We start from the raw sequence: 24,724 nt of genomic DNA, 5'->3' as shown, positions 1-24,724 counted from the left end.
TTGTATTAAAATGTTGCTATTTTTTGTTTGCTTCATCTATTGTTTCATTTTTCTATCTTTTGAGTTACGAATTTCAAAAAAGTTCAGCATTTCTCATGATTCTTTTTTTATCTCAGCAATTATTTATATCTCTTGTTTAATTTTAGAACTAATTGCTGTAAAGTTTGCATTACATGTATTTACTCAGTTTACTTTTATATAACTTACAGTGCTTCATTGTAGTTTAATGACCTGACAACAGTATATTCCCATTTCCCTTCTGCCTTTGTTCTGTTGTTGTCATACATGTTACTTGTACGTATGCCAAGAACACAAAACGCATTGCTGCTCTTTTTGCTTGAGAGAGTCATTTAACTTTAGAGCAATTCAAGGTAAGGAAAAAAAGTTTTATTTTTACCCTCATTTATCCCACTTCCAGGGCTCTGTATTTCTTTGTGTAGATCCATGTTTCTGTCTGGTTATCATATTCCTTCTATCTGAAGAACTTCCTTTAACATTTTATGTAGAATAAGTCTGCTGGAGATTAATTCCCTTATTTTTTGTCTGAGAAATTTTTCCTTTTTCTATTTTGAAAGATATTTTTGCTGGACAAGTTCTTGCTTGACCATTTTTTTCCTTCGTCACCTTTAAGATGTTATTTTACTGTGCTATCATGCATGGTTTTTGATAAGGGGTCTGATGTAATGCTGATTTTTGTTCCTAGATATGAAATGCATCGTTTTTTCTCTGACTGTAAGATTTTCTGCTTGTATTTTGTTTTGTGCAGTTTTAGTATGATATGAGTGTATTGCATTGTATTATATTATTTTCTTTCGCAGGAAGAGTATTTATCCTGCTCAGTGTTTTCTGAGCTGTTGGATTAGTGCTTTGATACTGTCATCAATTTTGAAAATTTTTGGCTATTCAGTTTTCAGATATTTCTTCTGCCTATTCTTCCTTTCTCTTCCCTCTGGGATTCCACTGACATGTATGTCAGACTATTTGGTATCATTCTACAGCTCTTAGGTGCCCTGTTTTTTTCTTTGTGTTTCAGTTTGGTTTAGTTTCTATTGACCTACCTTCAAGTTTTCTGATTTTCTTCCTCAGCTATGTCGAGTCTACTGATCAGTCTGTTTCTTGAAATTCTCATATTTCTTGTTATGTTGTTGATTTCTAGCATTTTTGCTTGATTATTTCTTACCGTTTCCTTCTTTCCACTGAGTTTTTCTATCTGATCTTGCATTGTTCATCTTCTCCATTAGAGCTGGTGTCCAGTGGCACTGCTCAGGGTAAGTATCAAATTCAGTCTCTCTCTGCAAGCATCTGAGATTTTGGGCTAGTTGTTTTCCCCTCAATATCTGTTCTGTGGTGAGTTCTAGGCAAGTCAAGAACATGAGTTTGTCTGGACTTTTTTTTTTTTTAAAGAAAGTAGTGTTTAGATTTCTATCTCTTTTTTTAAAATTAATTAATTTATTATTTATTTATTTATTTGGCTGTGTTGGGTCTCCGTTTCTGTGCGAGGGCTTTCTCCAGTTGCGTCGAGCGGGGGCCACTCCTCATTGCGGTGTGCGGACCTCTCACTGTCGCGGCCTCTTCCGTTGCGGAGCACAGGCTCCAGATGTGCAGGCTCAGTAGTTGTGGCTCACGGGCTTAGTTGCTCTGCGGCATGTGGGATCTTCCCAGACCAGGGCTCGAACCTGTGTTCCCTGCATTGGCAGGCAGATTCTTAACCACTGAGCCACCAGGGAAGCCCTGGACTTTTGTTATTCTTGTTCTTACTCTTTAAAGCAGGGAGCAGTTGTTTTCCAGCTCTACAGCCTAAGCAGAAACTGGAAACCTAGTCCATAGAGTTTTCTTCTCTGTCATTTTCTTGTTGATTCAGAATTTTATTAGAATAAATTTTGAAATTATGGATTGTGTGATTTTTGTTATGTTTTCTAATGTATTGAGATTTAATTGAAGTGTAATATGTAATTGTTTTTGTGAATACTTGATGCATATTAGAAGAGAATGTGTAGTTTCATTTTGGAGCAATGTTGATAGTGAATTATTTATATTTATTTTATTGTTAAGCATTTGCTAAACTTTGTAAGTTCTGGTCAAGTCAAATTTTTTTATGTTAATTATCTCCCATTTTCTAGACATACATCATATTATCTAATATAGTGATAATTTGTTTTCTGTTTCTATATTCACGTCTCCTTTTCTTGTTTTGTATTTTCATATGTTGCTCTGTCACCCGAAATAGCTCAATAGCGAAATAATTGTACATATTTTGTTTTGATCTTGACATCAGTGTAAGTGCTTATTAAATTTTACTCTTAGAATTGGTGCAGACTTCCAGTTAGATATTGCTTTTCTTTGTCATATATATTTTAGTCCTTTTTTTGTGGGGAGAGGTGGTCTGGAATGAATTTAAAGTTTGGGTAATTAACTTTTCAGCATCTGTTAAGAGCATCTCATTTTTTTCTTTGACCAATTAATGTGAAACTTCCTCTTAGTAGACTTTTAAATTTAACCATTCTGTCACTTTTAGATATTTTATCCTTTAAATATATTACTCCTTCTGTTTTTTAGTTCTATATAAAATGCTTACATCATATTGATCAGTGAAATTGTTATATATATTTTATTGTTATGCTGTCTTTTATAAGTTTTCATGAAGGCAATGATAGATTTGTTCAGTGGATTTCAAAGCATTCCATTTTTTCTCTCTGCACCAAAATCATTTCTGTACTGTGGGAACTACCTATTTCTTCAACATTGGTAAGATTCCTGAGTAAACCTATTATAGGGTAGACCCTTTTCTTAAAAAATTATTTAATAACTATCCATTTTTTCCTAGAGTTGTTATTCTGTTCAGATGTTTAACTTTAATAACTGTATCTGCTTATTTCCTGGTTATTGGTCTGTTTATACTTTCATCTTCTGAGTCATTTTTGCTAATGCACATATTATTTCATAGTAAGCGTTTCACCTGTTTTCGAACTTTTCAGCATGTTAGAAGACATGGTATTATATGCATTTATTTTACATCTGTTATATTCTCATTTCATTTATGATTCATTTTATTTGTATTTTCTCTATTTTTCCTTCAGTGGGATTTACCAGAAAATTTATCTGTTTTTTTGCCTTGCCTCAAAAATCAGTTCTTGTAATGTGCTGTTTTGATTCCCTTCTGATTTCCTTTACTGTATATTTTTCAGATATTTTCTTAGTGGTTTTTTGAGATTTACCATTAACATCCTAAGTGTATAGCAGTCTACTGGATTGATATCAGTGCAGCTTCAATATCGTACAAAACTCTGCTTGTATATACCTCCCTTCCCTTTCCCCCATTTATGTTGTTATTATCACGGATTACATCTTTATATATTCTATACTCATCAATATACATTTATAATTATTGCTTTATGCATTTTTCTTTTATGTCGTATAGGAAATGTACAGAAATAGTTGCACATCAGAAATACAGTAGTGCTGGCTTTTATATTACCTATGTGGTTAACATTTCTGGAGTTCTTTAATCTTCATGTTGCTTCAGGTTATTATGTTGTATCCTTTCATTTCAGCCTAAAGGACTCCCTTTAGCATTTCCTGTAAAGCAAGTCTACTAATCATATTATTACCTGAGTTTCTGTTTACCTGGCAATAACATAATTTCTCCTTCAATTTTAAAGGGTAGTTTTGCCAGATGTAGAATTTTCACCAAATTTTAAAAATTGAATGATTTACAGTGATTCAGGTGTACAGCAAAGTGATTCAATTATTTATTCAGTATATGTATATATATATTCTTTTTCAGATTCTTTTCCATTATAGGTTATTACAAGATACTGAATATAGTTCCCTGTGCTATACAGTAGGTCCTTGTTGTTTATCTGTTTTATATATGGTAATGTGTATATGTTAATCCCAAACTCCTAATTTATCCCTCCCTCCCTTTCCCTTTTGGTAACCATAAGTTTTTCTATGTCTATTTCTGTTTTGTAAATAAGTTCATTTGTATCATTTTTTTAGATTCCACATATAAGTGATATCATATATTTGTCTTTCCCTATCTGACTTACTTCACTTAGTACTATAATCTCTAGGTCCATCCGTCTTCCTGCAAATGGCAATATTTCATTCTTTTTACAGCTGAGTAATAATCCACTGTATATGTATACCACATCTTCTTTATCCATTTGTCTGCTGATGGGCACTTAGGTTGCTTACATACCTTGGCAATTGAAAATAATGCTGCTGTGAACATTGGGGTGCATGTATATTCAGATGTAAATTTTTGGTTGACGGTTTTTTCTTTTAGCACTCTCACTCTTTTTTTTTTTTTTTTTTGTGGTACGCGGCCCTCTCACTGTTGTGGCCTCTCCTGTTGCGGAGCACAGGCTCCGGACGCTCAGGGTCAGCGGCCATGGCTCACGGGCCTAGCCGCTCCACAGCATGTGGGATCTTCCCGGACCGGGGCACGAACCTGTGTCCCCTGCATCGGCAGGCGGACTCTCAACCACTGCGCCACCAGGGAAGCCCTTTTAGCACTTTAAATGTGTGATTCCACTGCCTTCTGGCCTCCATGGTTTCTGATTGGAAATTGACTGTTAATCCTATTGAGGATCCCTTGTATGTGATGAATCGTTTTGCTTGCTGCTTTTAAGATCCTCTCTTTGAGTTTTTCTTTCAGTTGTTTGATTGTAATGTATCTCAGTGTTGACCTCTTTGAGCTTATCCTATTTTGAGTTTGTTGAGCTTCTCGAATATGTACACTTATATCTTTTATCAAATTTGGACAATTTTGGCCATTATTTCTTTAAATATTCTTTCTGCCCCTTTCTCTTTTTCCTTTTCTTCCAGAATGCCTATTATGTGTGTATGTTGTTACTCCTGACAGTGTCCCACAGGTCTCTTGGGCTGTGTTTATTTCCCTTTATTTTTTTCTTCCTGCTTCTCAGACTGGATAATTTTAATTGAACTATCTTCAAATTTGCCAATTCTTTCTTCTGCCTTTTCACATCTTTTATTGAAACTCTCGTGGATTTTTCATGGATGTTATTGTGCTTTTTGTCTCCCAGATTTCTTTTGTTCCTTTTCATAATTTTCATTGCTTTATTGATGTTTTCTATTTGTTGAGACATTGTTGTCCTGGCTTACTTTAACCCTTTGTCCATGGTTTTCTCTAGTCCTTTGAGAATACTTAAGACCGTTAATTCAAAGCCTTTGTCTAGTAAGTCCAATGTCTTTCCTTCCTTAGGGGAAGTTTCTGTTAATTTCTTCTGTGAATGGGCCATATTTCTTGTTTCTTTGAATGTTTCATAATTTCTTATTGAAGACTGGACAGTTTGAATATTATAATGTGGTAACTCTGGAAATTAGACTTTCCCCCCTTGTCAGGGTTTGTTCTTGTTGCCTGTTGTGGACTCTTGCTGTTTGTTTAGAGACTTTTCTAAACTGTTTTTTTAAAGTCTGTACTCCTTGTCATGTGTGGTCTATGAACTCTCTGTTCCTTTATCTTGTGTTAAGCTGGTTGTGACAGATTTCCTTGCATGCGAGGAGAAATAAATAAGGAAGTAAAGAATAGAAATGAAGGAAGAGAGGGAGGGAGGAAGGAAGGAAGCAAGCCTCCCTCTGGCTTTTCAGATTGGCTCTGTGTTGGGACATTCCTTCAGTGCTTAGCCAGGGCATTTACAAGTCTGCCTTAGTCTTCACTTCCTGCATGCACTAAGTTTAGAGATCAGCCAGAGGGGAAAGTTTTAGGGCCATCTTTTCTGGGCATGTATCCTGCCTTGGGCATGTATGTAGCTTTTCTGAATCCCCGAATTTCCCAAGGAAACTCTTCATCTTTTCTTCCCAGGCTTTTGGTGCGTCTGTTGTTTTTCTCACTTGTACTCTTTTGTCCCATTTGGCAGGAGATTGTGCATTTGCATACATTGTTTTCGAAGAATGACTCTGCCTAGCTATTTTCCAACCTAAGTAAGTTTTGAGGAAAACAAAAACAAGTGCTTACATCATTCCTCAGGTAGCCCCTAGACAAGTTAGAACAAACACAGTTCTTTGAGGAGAAGGATTGCTTTTCTTCCTCCAGAACCAAGGACCGTGGTTCCATACTGGGGATATGGGCTGCTTTATTCAAGACTGCTACTGAGCTGGGGAGTGGGTGGGGCAAAACTAAGTAAAAGTGACAAAAAGCTTCCTACTGTTTTTGAGCTGTGTTTTTCTTTATTCAGCCTTCAGTTTGGTTGCTACAAACCTTGTTTTCCAGAATTCTAAAACAGTTGATTTTGACGTTTTTGCTTGATTTTCCATTGTTTCTGTAGAGAAACAAACCCTTGGAGCTGCCTACTCTGCCATTTTTCCTCTTTATTTCAAAAATCAGTTTTTGAATGTCAATGAGTTCAGCTTTTTTACATTTTCTAGTTTGTTAATTTCTGCTTTGATATTTATTCTTTCCTCTTTCTGCCCAAGAGTATTTGTTTTCTTTTACTGCTTACTGAGGGTAGATGTTTTAACTTCTTCCTTCCTTCTTTATTTCTGCCTCCCAACTATTTGACTGTGTGTATACTCATTTTTTGATTTTTGAAAAAATGTTATTGCAGTTTTTTCTTAGCTCTTTATTTGATGGTTACTTAGGGTCGTTTGTTCATTTATAAGTGGTTGGGATTTATTTTTAAATTGTGTTATCTAGTATTATAGCATTGTATGTATTTAGAAATCACAGTCTGTAAAATATCTCTTTTTTTGCATTCATTAGGGATTATTTTCCTCTTACATTTTCGTATTTAATCAATTTTTATAAGTGTTCCATGGATGATTTTCTTGACATTTTGTAGAGTTTATTTTCTTTACAAATTATGCAGTTAAAATTTGTGTTCATACAAATATATGTAATATTTACTTGATCAACCATCATATTTATATGTCAGATTCTTTATATCCATATTTTTCATCTGCTTGATGTGTCTCAGTCTGAAAGTATTGAGTTTAAGTCTTCAGTTCAAATTGTTTCTACCAATTTTCTGTTGAATTTTTAAAAGTTACTTTTGGGTCTGTTATTTGATACAGAAAAGTTCATAACTATTATGTATTTAGTAAGTATTTTTTAATTAAAAAATTTCCTTTCCTATTCAATGCATTTTTGCTCCTCAAATTTTACTTTGATATTCTTTACAAAATTTGATCCTGCCTGATATATTTTTGTTCTTTCTCTTATTTTTTATTACTAAGCGAATAAATAATGAGTACCTGGAACTGTTAGGTTTTATGATTGCTGTTCCCATTATTCACATGCTTTTTTTTTAAGTTTTTGCGTAACCTGCAATTGTATGTTAAAAAAAACTTGAAACAATTATGTATTTTCAGAAGAGTTATATAGTACAAAGTTTCCATATACCCCTTAGCCAGTTTTCATGATTATTTACATCTTACACCATGTACATTTATAAAAACTAAGAAATTAACATTGGTGCTACTCTGTAAACTAACCTACATACTTTATTAGGATTTCACCAGTGTTTCCACGAACATCCTTTTCTGTTTCAGGATCCAGTCCAGGATACCACATTGCATTTAGTTACTGCTTTTCCTCAGTCACCTCCAATCTAAGGCCACATCTTGGTCTCCTTGTATTTTGTGACTTGATACTTTTCCAGTGTACTGGTCAAGTATTTTGTAGACTGTCCTTCAATTTGGGTTTGTCTGATGTGTAATCAATAAGTTATGGGTTTGGGGGATTATACCACAAAGGGGAAGCGTGCTTCTCGGTGAATCAGATCAGAGTATACATGCCAGCAACACGATTTATGCAGGTGATGTAACCTTGATCACTGGTGTGGGCCAGGTTTCTGCACCGTACAGGTACTCTTTTTTTCCTTTGCATACTCTGTTTGTTAGAAAGGGGTCATTAAGTCCAGTCACTTAAGGGGAGAGGAATTAAGCTGCACCTCCTAAAGGGAAGAGGATCGATTGGTGGGCATCTGTTCAAACGACCATGATAGTTCATAAATATGTCGGGGGAGATATTTTCAGGCTATGCAAATATCCTCTTTCTCTTTAAAGTTTTACCAACTAGTTTTAGCATCCATCTGTGGCTCTTGTCTGTAGCAGTTATTACTGTGGTGCTCTAATGGAGATTTTTCTATTTCCCTTATTCTTTTTACATTTGTTATTTGGAATTCAGCTCTAAGGAATATTTGTCCCTTCTCCCATTTGTTTATTTATTCCAGAGTCAGCAAGCTTTTTCTGTAATGGACCATACAGCAAATATTTTAGTCTTTGTGGACCATACAGTCTCTGTTACACAACTGACTCTGATAGAGTGAAGCACGATAGATGATACATAAATGAATGGGCGTGGTGTGTTCCAATGAATCTTTATTCTTAAAAACAGACACTGGGCCAGATTTGGCCTGCAGGCCAACTTCTGATAATTAATTCATTTATTTATATCAGGTGAACTCATGGGTATTTATTTTATTCTTTAGGTTATACATGTATAACCTATTTATTATTCAAATTATTCCAGCTTTGGCCACTGGGACCTCTTCCAGTTGGCTCCTTTGGCATTCCACTTCCATCATTTGGGGTTGATTGGTTGAACATTTCTTATTTTCTGGCATTATGAGATCCTCCAGGCTCATTTTTTTAATGGGTTAGTTTATGTTTTGTCCTTTAACCAACGAAATGTTTTCCTCCTTCCTTCCCAACTGAAGGTCCACTTGACTGGTTTTAGAATTCTTAAATTTACAATATTTATGTTTTCAACTTCTGTACTATTTTGGATGGGGGAAGGTTGGGGTGTGAGGTAGGGAGTTTAATTTTTTGAAATTAAGTTTTACAAGAATAGAAATAAAGTTGATTTATTCTCAACCTTTGCTTCTGCCATCAGAGATCTTTTTTTGACCTACAGACTCAAGGTACAGAGATCTCTTCTGTTATGCTTTATTAATGTTCTTGTCCCATTTTGATTTTTTTCCCTTTGTCAGACTTACATTGCTTGGGTCTCTGTTAACCCTCCTGGATGCCTACACGCATTTTCCTTAATGTTTTCTTTAAAAATCTCTGTGTCCTTTTCTTCTGCATTCTTGGAGAGCTCTTCAAGTATGTCATATACATCACTGATTTCATTTTGTGCGTGTTGGCTCTGTCCTTTCCTGGTTCCAATGGGAATTTTCTTTCTTTGCCTGTGTTTTTTTTTTTTTTTCTTTTTCCCCCTTTGGTTTCCTTACATCCTTTCTTATATAAATGGGTCTACTTTCAATTCAGTTCCCTACTCAACCTATTTATTTCATTTCATCATTTATCTTTTTTTCCTCTCTCTATCTTTTAAAAACAGAGGCCATATTTTCTGTAGTCTTTGAAAACATGACACAAATGCTATCCAAAAATGTATAGTAGTACTTTTCTTAGTAGGATATTACAGAGAATTTTTACTTATGATCTTGTTCTGATGTACTTTAGAAGGTTTTTTTTTTTCCATTTCTAATTTTATTGATTTGAGTCCTCTCCCTCTTCTTCTTGATGAGTCTGGCTGATGGTTTATCAATTTTGTTTATCTTCTGAAAGAACCAGCTTTTAGTTTTATTGATCTTTGCTGTTGTTTTCTTTGTTTCTATTTCATTTATTTCTCCTCTGATCTTTATGATTTCTTTCTTTCTACTAATTTTGGGTTTTGTTTGTTCTTCTTTCTCTAGTTCCTTTAGGTGTAAGGTTAGATCGTTTATTTGAGATTTTTCTTGTTTCTTGAGGTAGGCTTGTATTGCTATAAACTTCCCTCTTAAAACTGCTTTTGCTGCATCCCATAGGCTTTGGATCATCGTGTTTTTGTTGTCATCTGTCTCTAGGTATTTTTTGATTTCCTCAGTGATCTCTTGGTTATTTAGTAACGTATTGTTTAGCCGCCATGTGTTTGTGTTTTTTAGGTTTTTTTTTTTCCCCCTGTAATTGATTTCTAATCTCATAGCCTTGTGGTCAGAAAAGATGCTTGGTATGATTGCAATTTTTAAAAATTTACTGAGGCTTGATTTGTGACCCAAGATGTGATTTATCCTGGAGAATATTCCATGTGCACTTGAGAAGAAAGTGTAATCTACTGTTTTTGGACAGAATGTCCTATAAATATCAATTAAATCTATCTGGTCTGTTGTGTCATTTAAAGCTTGTGTTTCATTATTAATTTTCTGTTTGGATGATCTGTCCATTGGTGTAAGTGAGGTGTTAAAGTCCCCCCACTATTATTGTGTTACTGTCGATTTCCTCTTTTATAGCTGTTAGCAGTTGCCTTATGTATTGAGGTGATCCTATGTTGGGTGCATATATATTTATAATTGTTAAACCTTCTTATTGGATTGATCCCTTGATCATTATGTAGTGTCCTTCCTTGTCTGTTGTAACATTCTTTATTTTAAAGTCTATTTTATCTAATATGAGTATTGCTACTCTGGCTTTCTTTTGATTTCCATTGGCATGGAGTATCTTTTTCCATCCCCTCACTTTCAGTCTGTATGTGTCCCTAGGTCTGGAGTGGGTCTCTTGTAGACAGCATATATATGGGTCTTGTTTTTGTATTCATTCACTGAGCCTGTGTCCTTTGCTTGGAGCATTTAATCCATTCATGTTTAAGGTAATTATCAAAATGTATGTTCCTATTACCATTTTCTTAATTGTTACGGGTTTGTTTTTGTAGGTCCTTTTCTTCTCTTGTGTTTCCCACTTAGAGAAGTTCCTTTAGCACTTGTTGTAAAGCTGGTTTGGTGGTGCTGAATTCTTTTAGCTTTTGTTTGTCTGTAAAGCTTTTGATTTCTCCATCGAATCTGAATGAGACCCTTGCCGGGTAAAGTAATATTGGTTGTAGGTTCTTCCCTTTCATCACTTTAAATATATCATGCCACTCCCTTTTGGCTTGTAGAGTTTCTGCTGAGAAATCAGCTGTTAATCTTATGGGAGTTCCCTTGTATGTTATTTGTCTTTTTCCCTTGCTGCTTTCAATAATTTTTCTTTGTCTTTAATTTTTGTCAATTTGATTACTATGTGTCTCGGCGTGTTTCTCCTTGGGTTTATCCTGCCTGGGACTCTCTGTGCTTCCTGGACTTGGGTGGCTATTTCCTCTCCCATGTTAGGGAAGTTTTCAACTATAATCTCTTCAGATATTTTCTCTGGTCCTTTCTCTCTCTCTTCTCCTGCTGGGACCCCTATAATGCGAATGTTGTTGCATTTAATGTTGTCCCAGAGGTCTCTTAGGCTGTCTTCATTTCCTTTCATTCGTTTTTCTTTATTCTGTTCCACAGCAGTGAATTCCACTATTCTGTCTTCCAGGTCACTTATCCATTCTTCTGCCTCAGTTATTCTGCTATTGCTTCCTTCTAGTGTATTTTTCATTTCAGTTATTGAATTGTTCATCTCTGTTTGTTTGTTCTTTAATTCGTCTAGGTGTTTGTTCTTTAATTCTTCTAGGTCTTTGTTAAACATTTCTTGCATCTTCTCGATCTTTGCCTCCATTCTTTTTCCGAGGTCCTGGATCATCTTCACTATTATTATTCTGAATTCTTTTTCTGGAAGGTTGCCTATCTCCACTTCATTTAGTTGTTTTCTGGGGTTTTATCTTGTTCCTTCATCTGGTACATAGCCCTCTGCCTTTTCATCTTGTCTGTCTTTCTGTGAATGTGGTTTTTGTTCCACAGGCTGCAGGACTGTAGTTCTTGCTTCTGCTCTGTTTTAGAAGTTTTTATAAATAAGTTACCAGTTTTTGTCTGTGTGCTCTTGATCAAACAGAAGTCTCTCTGGTTTAGTGTTTTCCAACAGAGTGGGTGTGGGAGTTCCTCTTGGTCCCCTCCTCACTTGGATGCTGCTGTGTTCCCCATTCAGTCCCTCACCCGATGCTAGCTTGAATTGCATGGCTCTGAGCCGAATTTCTTGGTCTGCAGCTATATCCTTAGTATACTGTAGTTTGGCTGGACTGAGTGGGACGTGCCACGTCTTCTTACTGCCTTCTTCTTTGACTAGATAATCTGAAGCAACCACCATCTTCTAGACCTGAAACAGTCCATACCTGGTTGTCCCCAGAACTTGTCCCGTCTTTACTCTTCCTGAGGACTTCATCCCCCAAGTCGTAAAGATGGGAGCCTGTGCCTCTCTACGTCCAAGGAAGCTGTCCCAGGATGTTGAAAGGATGTAGAAAGAGAGGTCCTTGTGGGTGTGGGGTTTGAGGTCCAGAATCTGGGGAATGTCCAAGGATGGCTGCTCTGGTGTATGTGTGGGTAGACAGCAGTTGTGGACATCATCTTCCTTTACTCCTTTTTGGCCTTGTTCTTCACATTCAGAGGTTAAGACATGTACTAGTAACCCAAAGTTTCTCATCCAACGCCATCTGGCGTGAGGGGCCTTCCTTCCAGCGTCTGGAAAATCTTCGTTGATGATCCTGGATTCCTGAGCTATTGTCATTTTATATACTGTTTTGGTTTGATGGGAAGCTTGGGATAGGGAATATGACTGATGATTAGTCTTTTTTCCTTTGAACTGATGGAGAATTGGAGCAGGAGGGGAGGGAGGCCCACATGGCATGCTGGGAGACCCCAGGAGAGTCAAGCTCAGGAGGCTACTTTTTTTAAAAATTGAAGTATAGTTGATTTACAATGTTGTGTTAGTTTCAGGTGTACAACAAAGTGATTCAGTTATACATACATATATATATATCTATTCTTTTTCAGATTCTTTTCCATTATAGGTTATTACAAGATATTGAATGTAGTTCCTTGTGCTATATAGTCGGACCTTGTTGTTTATCTATTTTATAAATAGTGGTATGTATCTGCTAATGCCAGACCCCGAATTTATCCCTCCCTCCCCTTTCCCCTTTGGTAACCGTAAGTTTGTTTTTTATGTCTGAGTCTGTTTCCGTTTTCTAAATAAGTTCATTTGTGTTATAGTTTTTAGATTCCACATATAGGTGATACCATATGATATTTGTCTTTCTCTGTGTGACTTACTTCGCTTAGTATGATAGGTGAAGTCCATCCATGTTGCTGCAAATGGCATTATTTCATTTTTTATGGCTGAGTAATATTCCATTGTATATATTATATACCAACATATATATATATATATATATATATATATATATATATATATATATATATACACACACCACATCTTCTTTATCCATTCATCTGTTGATGGACATTTGTTTCCATGTCTTGGCTATTGTAAATAGTGCAGCTATGAATATTGGGGTGCATGTATCTTTTTGAATTAGAGTTTTCTTTGAGAGGCCACTTTCAAGCCATGTAAAGATGCTGTAGGTTTTCTGTGACCCGGCAGGAGTTGGGGGGAGCATCAGAAGTTGCACGTATGCCATCAGCCTCAGTCAGGTTGGGCTCACTGAACAAGAGTGGGGAGTGGAAATGGTGTCATCCTTGAAAGCATGGGGTCTGGAGCCAGGATGCATCAAACCAAGTCTTAACTCTCTGCTGCTTGTCAGAGGTGGGGTCTTGGCCAAGGTCCTTAATCCCTGGGCACCTCAGCTTTGTCCTTTATCAAAAAGAGAATAAAGTGACCTACCTCGTTCAGGTATTTTGAAGATTAAATGAGTTAACATGTATAATATTACATTACTGTGTAGGGATCACATAGGACAGTGGCTGGCATTTGGTAAATGCTGAGTGAATGTTAGGTGGTGGTGGTATTATTGGGTCACCTGCCAGTGAACAGCTGAGGAGGCTGTCCTGCTGCCTGGAAAGGCCTCTCACTGGTCCAAATTTTCTCCATCTCCGAAGGCCCCGTTCCTTCTCAAAGGAACCTCCCTGTCCATCCAATTTGAAGTAGCCATTCTTTCCCACAGCCCCTTTCTCTTCACCGTCAGACCCCTTTTCATAATTGTTATCACCTGTGACTTCGTGCACCCTCATTCAAGCGCTGTGTCCCCAGCAGCCTGTAGGTGCCATGCTGGCGGTCTGTGGGTTCACCATGGCCTGCGGTGCCTTGTGTACGGACACACATTACAGTGTTGGACGCAGGACTTCACGAAGCCGTCTCCTTCTTCAGTGCTTGTGGGCCACATGCTTGGCACCTTGCTTGCCTGGTTCTGGTGGCTTCCCACTGGTGAGGTGTAGCCAGGTGGCCAAGAACTTGGGCCGAGGAATCAGACGAACTAGGGTTCCAATCTTGGCTAACCACCTACTGACTGTGTGATAGAGGGAAACTTACCTAACTTCTCTGAGCCTCAACTTCCTCACCTGTCCGTGGTGAGAATACTGCCCAGTGGAAAGCTTATGAGTTCTTAACACAGTTCCTTGGACTTAGCATGTACCACTAAAGGTGACTGTCACCATCCTCATTCCTAACAAGACAGCCATCCACCTGTCATCGTGGCGCTGGTAATAATTGCCTCAATTTCCCTGCCCCCACCTGCAGTAGAGTCACATCTTGTGTTAGCGGGGATCACAGAGAGAACATGTTAATGAATGATTTGGTTGAACTCAAAGGAATTGTTCAGGGCCTCAGATTGCTTACCTTTGAATAGAGAAGGTGGCAGGTGTGTGAGCACACGCTTTTTTAATATCATTCACGCTTTCCTAGGTAACTACAGGAGAAGGGAATTGACCATTGTTTCCATTTGGAGGGCCTGAGCCTCAGGTAGTGCACGAGGCCTGTGCAGGTAGCGTGGGCGCGGGGCATCAAGAGCAGAGCTGCTAGCACCTGGGGGCCCAGGTCTCTGTTTTCAACAGGTGTGAGGAGTTGAGGACAGTGGTAGAGGTTGGGGGGAGCTTAAGGGAAAGACAGGATTTCCAGACAGAGAACGTTGCAGTCATTTAACATTCAAGTCCTAAATAATGTAGGCTTTTGTTATCAACAGAACAGACTAGAGTTCTGGTTCTATTTGAGGATCTCCCGAGAAGAAGAGGAAAAGAGGGTCAGAAAACCTGTACAGGGATGTGAAGAAGGAGATCAGGCCCCAGGAGATGGCGCATTCAAAGTCTGGTGGGGTGTTTGGGAGCCAGCTCTCCTCTGAGCTCCTTGTGGGCATTTTCATCTTTCAGAAAAAGCAGTTGTTTTTCTGAAACTGAAAAAACCCATTTTTTATAAAAGGTTTAAACGGTAGAAGAAATCATGTATATAAAATCACTTTTGTCACCTGAAGCTTTATATTTCTGAGAGCAATTCCACTCATGTCCTCGTAGTGCTTTGTGGTGTTCAAGGCACTTTACTTTCTCAATCACACCTTATTCCTTATTCCAGCAACCTTGCAGGAAGCCGCTATTATTATTATTATTACTATTTCTGTTTGACAGATGGGGACATTGAGTCCCAGAGAGGCTGGGCAACTTGCCCAGGGTCATGTGAATAGAAAGTGGAAGAGCCAGTAGTTTTTCCCCTGCATGTCAGGCCGTTAATAATCCTGTTAATACTGTTCATTGTTGGTATTGGGTTAATTTAAGTAGAAATGACTGTCAAGCCACCCAGTGGCTTTCTGGTTGGTTCCAGAGGTGGAAGCAATGGCCTTTCTGTCCCTCATAAAGCCACTTGTGACTCAATCCTCCAGTAACTAGGAGGAAAGAAAACTAGCTCCTCCCCCAGTGCGCCCCCAAGTAGCCATGTAGACACCCTTGCTGACTGCCCAAGCTTCTTGAGCAGGCCTCCTCTGCACAGCCGTCTCCCACACTTGGAAGGACTTATCTAAGTAGGTGGACTCGACTCTGTCTTCTTCCCGGGGAGGAGTTGAGTGTCCTCAGGGGGTCACGTTCTGCAGGGTGGAGAAACATTATCTTTAGATACCATCCAGGTTTGTATTCACAGGAGGGTATGCAAGATTCAGTGACCTTTACTCTGGAATGCTAATCTCCTTATTTGTATATCCTCCACTATCACCCTACGAGGTAGGTGCTGTTATTTCTCCCTTGTTAGGTGAGTCATCTGAGGTTTAGTAACTTGCCCAGGAACACGTGGAGTGTCTACATGGCTACTTGGGGCCACACTGGGGGAGGAGCTGGTTTTCCACTCTCCAGCCATCTGTTCATTCATCCATTCAACCATCCATTTTTCCATCCATCCATGCATCTACCCATCCATTCACCTACCCACCTATCACTGTGTGGGCTGTTTGTCTAACATGGTTTTCTGCTTTATTCTGGGGAAGAAGGTTCTCCATTCTGGGAGCCAAGCACATGCTTTCTGAAGCTGGAGACCTCCGTGCCAACACTTATCCCGTACCTCATAGCCCTTAGACATTTCTGGGCTTCCTCCTGACACTCCTAGGTTGGTCTTCTCAGGGATGCTGCTATTTCCAGCAGTGCCATGTTGCTTGTTCACTTTCCTCCCTCCATTAACTTGCAGAGGGTTTCCCCCTTCAAAGTCCTACAAATGTGCAAAGCTGCAGGCTCCTCCAGAGCCTCCTCTTGACTTTTCTGCAGCATTATCACAAATGAATACCCAGCTAGTCCCATTCCTTGATTCAGAGATTGGAAGTTGGATTCGTTTGGCATGATTTTACTTTTTCAAGCTATTATAGAGTTTGTGTGATACATCTAAAAATTATGTAATAAATCTAAAACAGATGTTTACAGAGCATTTTATAAGGAAAGAAATTTTCATAGAAATAGGCCAATTTGATTTCAGACGGATCAATTAAGGAAACAATTTAAATTGTCTGTGAAGAAGCAGTATTATAAAGAGGCAATATGGCCTAGCTGTTTAGACATTTATTAAGTGCAAAGCAATGGAAGTCGTTTAATTATTTTGCATAGCTTCTGTTGTATATGGATCATTGGGAGATAATCTCACTTTTCAAAAATTTTTATTATGGAAAAATTTAGACACATAAAAATTCCAACATGCAGGCATAAACAGTTGTATAATGAACCCACATTTACCTATTACCCATCTTTAACAATTATCAACTATAACTGTAACTGCTTCTCCCCTCTCATATTGGTTTTTTTTCCATGAGTTTTGAGGGCATATTCCTCACTTATTACTTCATTTCACTGGGTCGAATTCCATTCTAGAAAAGTATATTATCTTGACATTAAAATATAGTAAACTTTTGAATATAATTGTTTACTTTTTCATTGAAATTTAGCTCTTTTTTGGGTAGAGCACTGGAAATTTTCTGTCAGTTTTTTTCATTAAAAATTTCACATGTATAGCAAAGTTGAGAGAATAATGAGTGAAGCCTCACTCACCCTTCACCCCGATTCACCAGTTGTTAGCCTTCGGACTGGCATTCTCTAAGTGTGTTTTTCCATGTCTTGTTGAAGACGAGAGATTTACTTACTTTTGAAGGTACATAGACAGGAGTTACATGGCTCGAAAACCAGATATATGCTCAGATCTACCTCTACCACCTCTTAGCCCTGCATTGTAGGCAGCTTGCGTCATACTTAATCCCTCATCTATCAAATCGGAGCATTAATAAGGTACACCCTGTGGGGTTATGCAAGGTACATAATAGGCGCTCAAAAAATGTCACCCATCACCTTACCTCGCAGCTGTACCCCCTGTGTTGCAGCTGGGGGAGCCGAATAGGGGGATATTGGGCTTCATTGATTCGAGTCAGTTTTGGCCAATATGGAAGATTTTTATAGTTGAGAGAGAGTTGGTATGGCCTGATGGTTAAGAAAAAAAACTCGGGGTGAGAGTGGTTCAAATCCCAGCTCTGCTTTTACCAGCTTGGAGCTTGGTTGAGAGACAATCTCTCAGCCCCACTTCCCTCTCTGTAAAGTGCGGATAGGAAGAACACCTACTGCATCGGGTTGTTGTCTGGAGAAAATGAAATGGGACCATCCATGGCCAGCATTTAGTATCGTCTGCCTCACACATGCCCAGCGAATATTACTAATCGTTAGTATCATTGTAAGTAAGGATACATTTAGAAGAGTGCCTATGATGTAAATGCTCAGTGTTACTTATTATTATGAGTAACGGTGAAAAACGCACACCAAATTGGTCTTTAAAAGTCTGATTCGACTTTGGTGCAATGAAAAGAATATAGATCTTCAGTGAACGCTTGCAATGCGATTTCGAGTAAGAGTAAGCCTTGGATGGACAGGTCGATGCAGCCAGGCAGGTGTGGCATCGTGCAGTTGTCATGGGAAACAACGATGGTGGTTGTTCACCGCCAGTTTCCTTCAGCGATGTCCTAAAATAAACCAGCCTTCTTGAAGGCTTCTGGGAGGGTCAGCTTCCTGCCTCGGGAGCAGCTCGCCCCATGGCCAGGGCGGATGCATCTATCCCGAGGGCTCTGCGTTGTTCTTGTGTTCTGGGACTAATTTTTTTTTTTCTTCTGTCTATCTCTCTTTCCTGATTCTCCTCTTGCATCCCAGGTTGAAAGGATTGTAGACAAGAGGAAGAACAAGAAGGGAAAATGGGAGTATCTGATCCGGTGGAAAGGCTACGGGAGCACGGAGGACACGTGGGAGCCCGAGCACCACCTGCTGCACTGCGAGGAGTTCATTGATGAGTTCAACGGGCTGCACCTGGCCAAGGACAAGAGGCTCAAGTCGGGGAAGCAGTCCGGCGCCTCCAAGCTTCTGCGGGACGGCCGAGGCCCCTCGGTCGAGAAACTGTCCCACAGACCCTCGGAATCCGGCAAGAGCAAAGGGACTTCCCATAAACGGAAGCGGATCAACCCTTCCCTGTCCAAGCCGAAAAAAGGGTATCCGGCCAAGCCCCCTGCAGGCGGGGACAGGGCCACCAAGACGGTGTCTTACAGGACTACCCCCAGTGGCTTGCAAATAATGCCCCTGAAAAAGGCGCAGAATGGGATGGAAAACGGGGACGCCGGCTCCGAGAAGGAAGAGAGGCATTTTGGAAACGGGTCCCACCAGCCCGGCTTGGATTTGAATGACGTGGGTGAGCAGGACCTGGGCGACTGCCACGTGAGCCCCGCGGCGCTGGCGGAGAACGGACTCGGTACGTGGCTGGTCTTCCTCTCGGATGGGGCTTTGCGGGCAGCCTAGGGAAACACACTGCCCCCACCCCGGCCCTGACCCTCAGCCAGGCAGTAATTGTCCCTTTGTCTCTTTCACCTAGGGCACTGTGGGCTCGCTCACGTGCCTGCACTGGTTACAGACACCTATGCGTGGCGGGCGGGGGGGGGGGGGGGGGGCGGGGCCGGGGCCGGGGCCCAGCCACTGATGCTCCAGCCAAGGCTTGTCCTGCGTCGGAAATCCCTGGTTGTGCTTAAAGGCACCCGAAGCCATGGTAACCGCTCTGGAGCCCCTGCTCTGAGGGCGGCTCAGAGTCTTCACCCATCAGGACCCGAGACTCATGTCCCCACAGGACCAGTGCCTTTCGGAGGCCGCATGCACCTCCCAGAGCCCTTGCTTCCAGTCTCCTGCCCTCAGCGCTGTAGCCCGGAGAGGCGAGGTCTGGCCCAGGCTCTGCTGCTTCTCAGTTTGGACTTGGAATTCTCCCAACTGGTCCTTAAGCTGGAGCCTCCTGCCTCTCATCTCTCGCTAACATGCATGATCTGGCCCCATGTCTGTGTTAGGTCCTAAATGCTGCCCCGACCCCCTCCTAGGCCAGTTCTTTTGCTTTGTACCTTCTTGCCACCTCCCACAAGCAACACAGCAAAGATGCAGGAATCCCTCCCTCTGACCAAGTCCCCACAAGCAAAATTAAGGAAAGAGGAGGCGATGACCCAGGTAATTCAAGCTCCCAAATCTGACATCTCCTCAACAGAGTGCTCAGTGGCTGAGTCTCCCAGGTGAGCCGTCTGCACCTGTTACCTGTGTTCCTTCATTTCTCAGGTACCCGTGTGTCCACGTGGTGCATTTGTCTCTTTAGCTGCCAGAACTCTAAGCCTTGGGATGTCAGGAAATCCTGCTCGAGTGTGGACAACCCATGCCCAACAGAGTAGGGCCACCCGATGCCCTGGATGGAACCAGAGTGCGTGTGGGAATAGGGGTGCCGGGACGCAGGTGGGACGGGTTGGGAGAGTTTCCGGAAGGATGGGGTGACAGAGGCAGATGCACGTTAGAGGGGTGATGATTTCAGAGTTCAGGGTGCTCAGGGCGTGCCCGGCTGGGGAGAACGTGGCGTCTTTAGGCATTCTTGCCAGGGAATCTGAGCGATCCGCTTTGAGGTTCCTCTTTCTCCAGAGAGAGGAATTTCACCCAAACAGGATTTATTTAGCAGTCTCTGCCCCAGACTGACTCATGTTTCCGTCTGGGGATCCCTGATGCTGACATGACTCTGCCTGTTAACATACGGAAAAGCTGTTTGTTTTAAAAATCCATCTCTTGGGGAGGAGTGGGCTTGTGTAAATGAGTCCTGGCACAAACACTGGTGTTTGGCGTTCCTGTGACAGCAGCGGAGGGATTCCCTGTCTCTGGAAGGGGGGCTTGTGAGGCTCCTTGGGTGCAGGCTCAGGGAACTTGGGTGTGATTGCTGGCACCCCGGCCGGGAGCAGCCCTCTACCCTGCTCAAGATGTGGCTGCCCTGAGAGTGGGGGGATGGGAACGTGGGCGGGGAAGCGTGCTGACTCTAGCTGCCACACTGCAGGGCTGAGACAGAAGGCAGACCTGTAGAGAAGTTTCAGTGAAGGCATGCTTCTCCTTCCATGTCCTTTTCCAGAGCGGGGCAGGGCTGCTAGCTGTGCGCAACCTGTCCTTGGGCCTCATCGATACCGCCCGGTTCACGATCTGGTGATGGAGCATGGTTCCCCATGACCCAGGGAAACAGATGAGAATGAGCCTGCTGGCCTCAGTGGTGGCCTTGTTAACCTCGAGTGCTTCCCCAGGTCTTTCTTGTCTTTGATCTCTTCTTGGCCTCATTTTTTCCGATGTTGAATGTTCTCTACTCCACTCGGGCCCATGCCTGGACAGAGGGGAGGAAGCCACCTGCCTCTCTTTTGTTTGGTTTTGGGTGTTCCCAAAGCGCCCTTTTGTTTAATCGCATCCCACAATGTTGGTGTCCTTGAGGTTCTCATAAGCCTAAGGCAGTGGTTCTCAAATTCTTGTGTGTCAGATTGCTTGGCGCTTTGTTAAAATGCAAATCCTGTAGAATCTGATTTACTAAGTCTGGGGTGGAGCCCAGAAGATGGGTTTTTAACAAGCGCCCTAGGTGGCTCTCATGCATTTGGGGACCTGCTTTGTGGCAAAATGGGGTGATAATTACGTTTCACATCAGGTGTCAATTTAAGTCAATTCAATACTTCTTTTGTTCTTCCTGAGAGTTAATCACCACGCGAGGTGCTTGGAGTAAAGTAATAAAAAGATAGGTAAGGACTGCACCCTCTGAAACTTACAGTCTGCGCTCTGCTAGGTTGAGAGTGGGTGTCTCTGGGTCATTGTTGAGAAGACTCCTGAGGCTGACTGACTGGAAGGAGTAACACATATGTTACGTAGATGGTATGCCTTTCCACATCTGCGTGACATCTTCTGTGGTCACTGGGGTGATAAATGCCCCAGCCCTGGTCAGCTTTTAACACTCTAGTTAGAAATAGCATGATATCCAGGTCTTGGAGTAACTGGGAAGAGGAAAAGACTGAGAATCCTTGCCAGAGAGAGAGAGAGAGAGAGGAGAGAAAGGTTTGGGGTTCTTGGAGAAGACCCAAGACAGAGGGGGTTGTGTCGTTCCAGAACTTGCCAGCCAGGGGTCAGAGGCATAGTCAAGCACAGCATGACTCCACTTATGTTTTCAGGCCGAGGGAAGCCTTGATGCGGCCAGTGTCCATGCCCATGCAGACCCTGAATGTTTTCCTACCCCCCCTCCCCAGCCCCACCTTCTCTGACCACTGCCCCCAAGGATCCAGATCCCAGTGGCACAAGGGTGAGGTAGCAGGGTTTTCAGCACGGAGGGGGCCTCATCTTTGCCTTGCAGAGGGGGACGGGGAGATCCTGGCTACGCTTTCCCAGCATTTGTTTTGGGGGTGGGCTGTTGCTTTTTATATGATTTCAACTCCTCTTTGGTGAATTAAGGTTCTGCATACAGAAAAGCAACTTATGTAACACGTTACTCATTTACTGCTGACTTCCCCGATCTGAGCTGTGGGAACAGGTGCTAAATTGGGGCTCCAGCGGGTGGTGCTTTGGTTTCAGACAGCATTTTCCCCAGCAATGTTTGTGAAGCGCGTGCAGCGACTCAGTGCCGCTTTTGCTTCTGATTCTTCTCCCATAATGACAAATGGCTCTGTGGTCCGGGTACCATCTGCCTCAGTATCCCTTCGGGAGCTTGTTAAAATTGGGCTCTACCCCAGTCAAATGAATCTCAGGGGGCAGGGTGTGGATTGTGTCTTTTAAATGCTGAATTTTAACTGCCATGATATATACAGTAGTTCCCGCATAAGCGTTTGGTTGTAAGTGATGGGTGGTTCATAGATCCCATCCTTTGTTGGTAGATCGAGTTACTCCTTCGGTTTTAAGCTTGTAAGTGGGAGTGTGATTTAGTCCTTTAAACATTTAAAACCTGATATAATTTCTCCTTCTTGCAAATGCACTGTCTACCAGGCATCTCTCTCTCTCGCTTTTTTTTTTTCCTAAAACAGACTGTTTCATCCATATAGAAAAACCGTTGGGTTAGTGAACTCCTGCTGTGGTCTGGTCTAGAACTGATTAGTTCTGTTTCATCAGAATAGGCCAAAGCATCAATATGTGACAGATTCAGATGAGCCTTTAACCTGTGGACACACCCCTGCCTAGGAGCAAACTCTGAGCCCCAGCGCAACACACAGACACCCAGCGTTTTCCGAATTTCCATGAAGCCAGTGAGTTTCCACTTTGATGCTGACCCGGTGACCCCGTGTTCACATTTCCTCGAATTTTGAGAATCATCGTCCTTGTTTTCTGATGAGTGTTGTCTGTGGCCCAGGTGCTGCATCTCAGACACCGCCTGATTCAGTGTTTTCAGAATTGTTCCTATCACTGAGTGAGTCATCCCACACAAACGTGCAACACTTGCCATCGTCTCTCCATTGATCTTTTAAAATTATCTCAGCTTTCACTTCTCTCATGTTTGTTTATCTCCTCCTACTCACTCTATCAGCACGATGATCATTTTCCTTTTATTGATCATGATGGAGTAACCATGTTTTAAAAGCACTTCAGAACGAAACGTGAACATGGGAGATGCCCTATGACTTTCGAGAACCTCGTGCTCTCAGACATGGAGCCGGCATCAGAATCCACTGGCGGGTATGTTAAAACACAGATTACTGTGCCAACCCCCAGAGTTTCTGATTTAGTAGGTATGGAGCAGAGCCTGAAAATCTGCATTGCTAGCAAGTTCCCAGATGCCGCCGCTGCACCAGGGACCCTGCTTTCAGAACTGCTCGCTGCTCTAGACGAATAAGCACCAAGGTGGTTGGGACAAAAATGACAGACAGTGGTTGGGAACACCAGTTGGTGGTACTGGGGAGAGTTGAAGCCCTTTTGCTCTGGTCCTTGAGTTTGCATTCCTGAGAATTCGTAAGTTGAAAGTTTGTGAAATGAAGTTGTTAAGTGGAAGTCTTACTGCCTGGGAACTTCCCTGTTAGGCCTTGGAGTTTACAAAGTCCTTTGGTGACCCTCTCAGTCCTAACTGGCAGCTGTTAGGAGACTACCCATTTTTCGGAGGAGGAGACTGAAGTTACAAGGGTCCAGGTTGGGACTAGGAGAGAAACCCAGGCAGTTCAACTCCAGTGATGGTCCCTAGATCACTGCTCAGCTGGCTCCCAGGCAGTACAAGGCAGTTCCTGATCCCTGATAAAAATATGCCCTGACTGAACTCTGCTCAACGTTATGTGGCAGCCTGGATGCCAGGGGGGGGGAGTGTGGAGGAGAATGGATACATGCATATGTATGGCTGAGTCCCTTTGCTGTGCACCTGAAACTATCACAACATGGTTCATCAGCTATACTCCAATGTAAAATAAAATTGAAAAACAATATGCCCTGATTGGGGGACCCCCAGAGTGCTCGTGGGGCAGAAGCCACTTGGACTCACCCTCATTTCTTATTGATGGACAGATACAATTCTTCTAAGCCTGAGAAATTAACTCTGTGCCATTCAATTTGAAAGCCAGGAGTAAATGGTCAATTTCATTAAAAAAATACAACTTAACAAAACGGACTCACAACTAGAAAACCTGAATAGGGCAATAACTTTTTTTTTTTTTAAGCATCTTTTTTGGAGTATAATTGCTTTACAATGGTGTGTTTCTGTTTCACAACAAAGTGAATCAGCTATACATATACGTATATCCTCATATCTCCTCCCTCTTGCATCTCCCTCCCACCCTCCCTATCCCACCCTTCTAGATAGTCACAAAGCACTGAGCTGATCTCCCTGTGCTATGCAGCTGCTTCCCACTAGCTATCTGTTTTACATTTGGTAGTATATATAAGTCCATGCCACTCTCTAACTTTGTCACAGCTTACCCTTCCCCCTCCCCATGTCCTCAAGTCCATTCTCTACATCTGCGTCTTTATTCCTATCCTGCCCCTAGGTTCTTCAGAACCACTTTTTTTTTTTTTTTAGATTCCATATGTATGTGTTAGCATATGGTATTTATTTTTCTCTTCCTGACTTACTTCGCTCTGTATGACAGTCTCTAGGTCCATCCACCTCACTACAAATAACTCAATTTTGTTTCTTTTTATGGCTGAATAATATTCCATTGTATATATGTGCCACATCTTCTTTATCCATTCATCTGTTGATGGACACTTATGTTGCTTCCATGTCCTGGCTATTGTAAATAGAGCTGCAGTGAACATTGTGGTACATGACTCTTTTTGAATTATGGTTTTCTCAGGGTATATGCCCAGTAGTGGGATTGCTG

General features: G+C 41.4%; 1 protein-coding gene across 1 annotated transcript in view; it reads left to right on the top strand.

The window, feature by feature from the left end:
* CDYL2 (chromodomain Y like 2) overlaps positions 1-24,724 on the top strand; it is a gene marked incomplete at its 3' end in the record, with an annotated part of 182,167 nt that overhangs the window by 107,124 nt on the left and 50,319 nt on the right. The window contains exon 2 of the mRNA XM_082677781.1: positions 18,285-18,873. Coding sequence (XP_082533907.1) covers positions 18,285-18,873 — 589 coding nt within the window. The remainder of the gene's footprint in view (positions 1-18,284; positions 18,874-24,724) is intronic.

Source organism: Grampus griseus (assembly GCF_964374135.1).
Source record: "Grampus griseus genome assembly, chromosome: 19".
Lineage (NCBI taxonomy): Eukaryota > Metazoa > Chordata > Mammalia > Artiodactyla > Delphinidae > Grampus > Grampus griseus.
The sequence above is the reverse complement of the archived record's forward strand: the minus strand, read 5'-3'. Positions and strand labels throughout refer to the sequence as shown.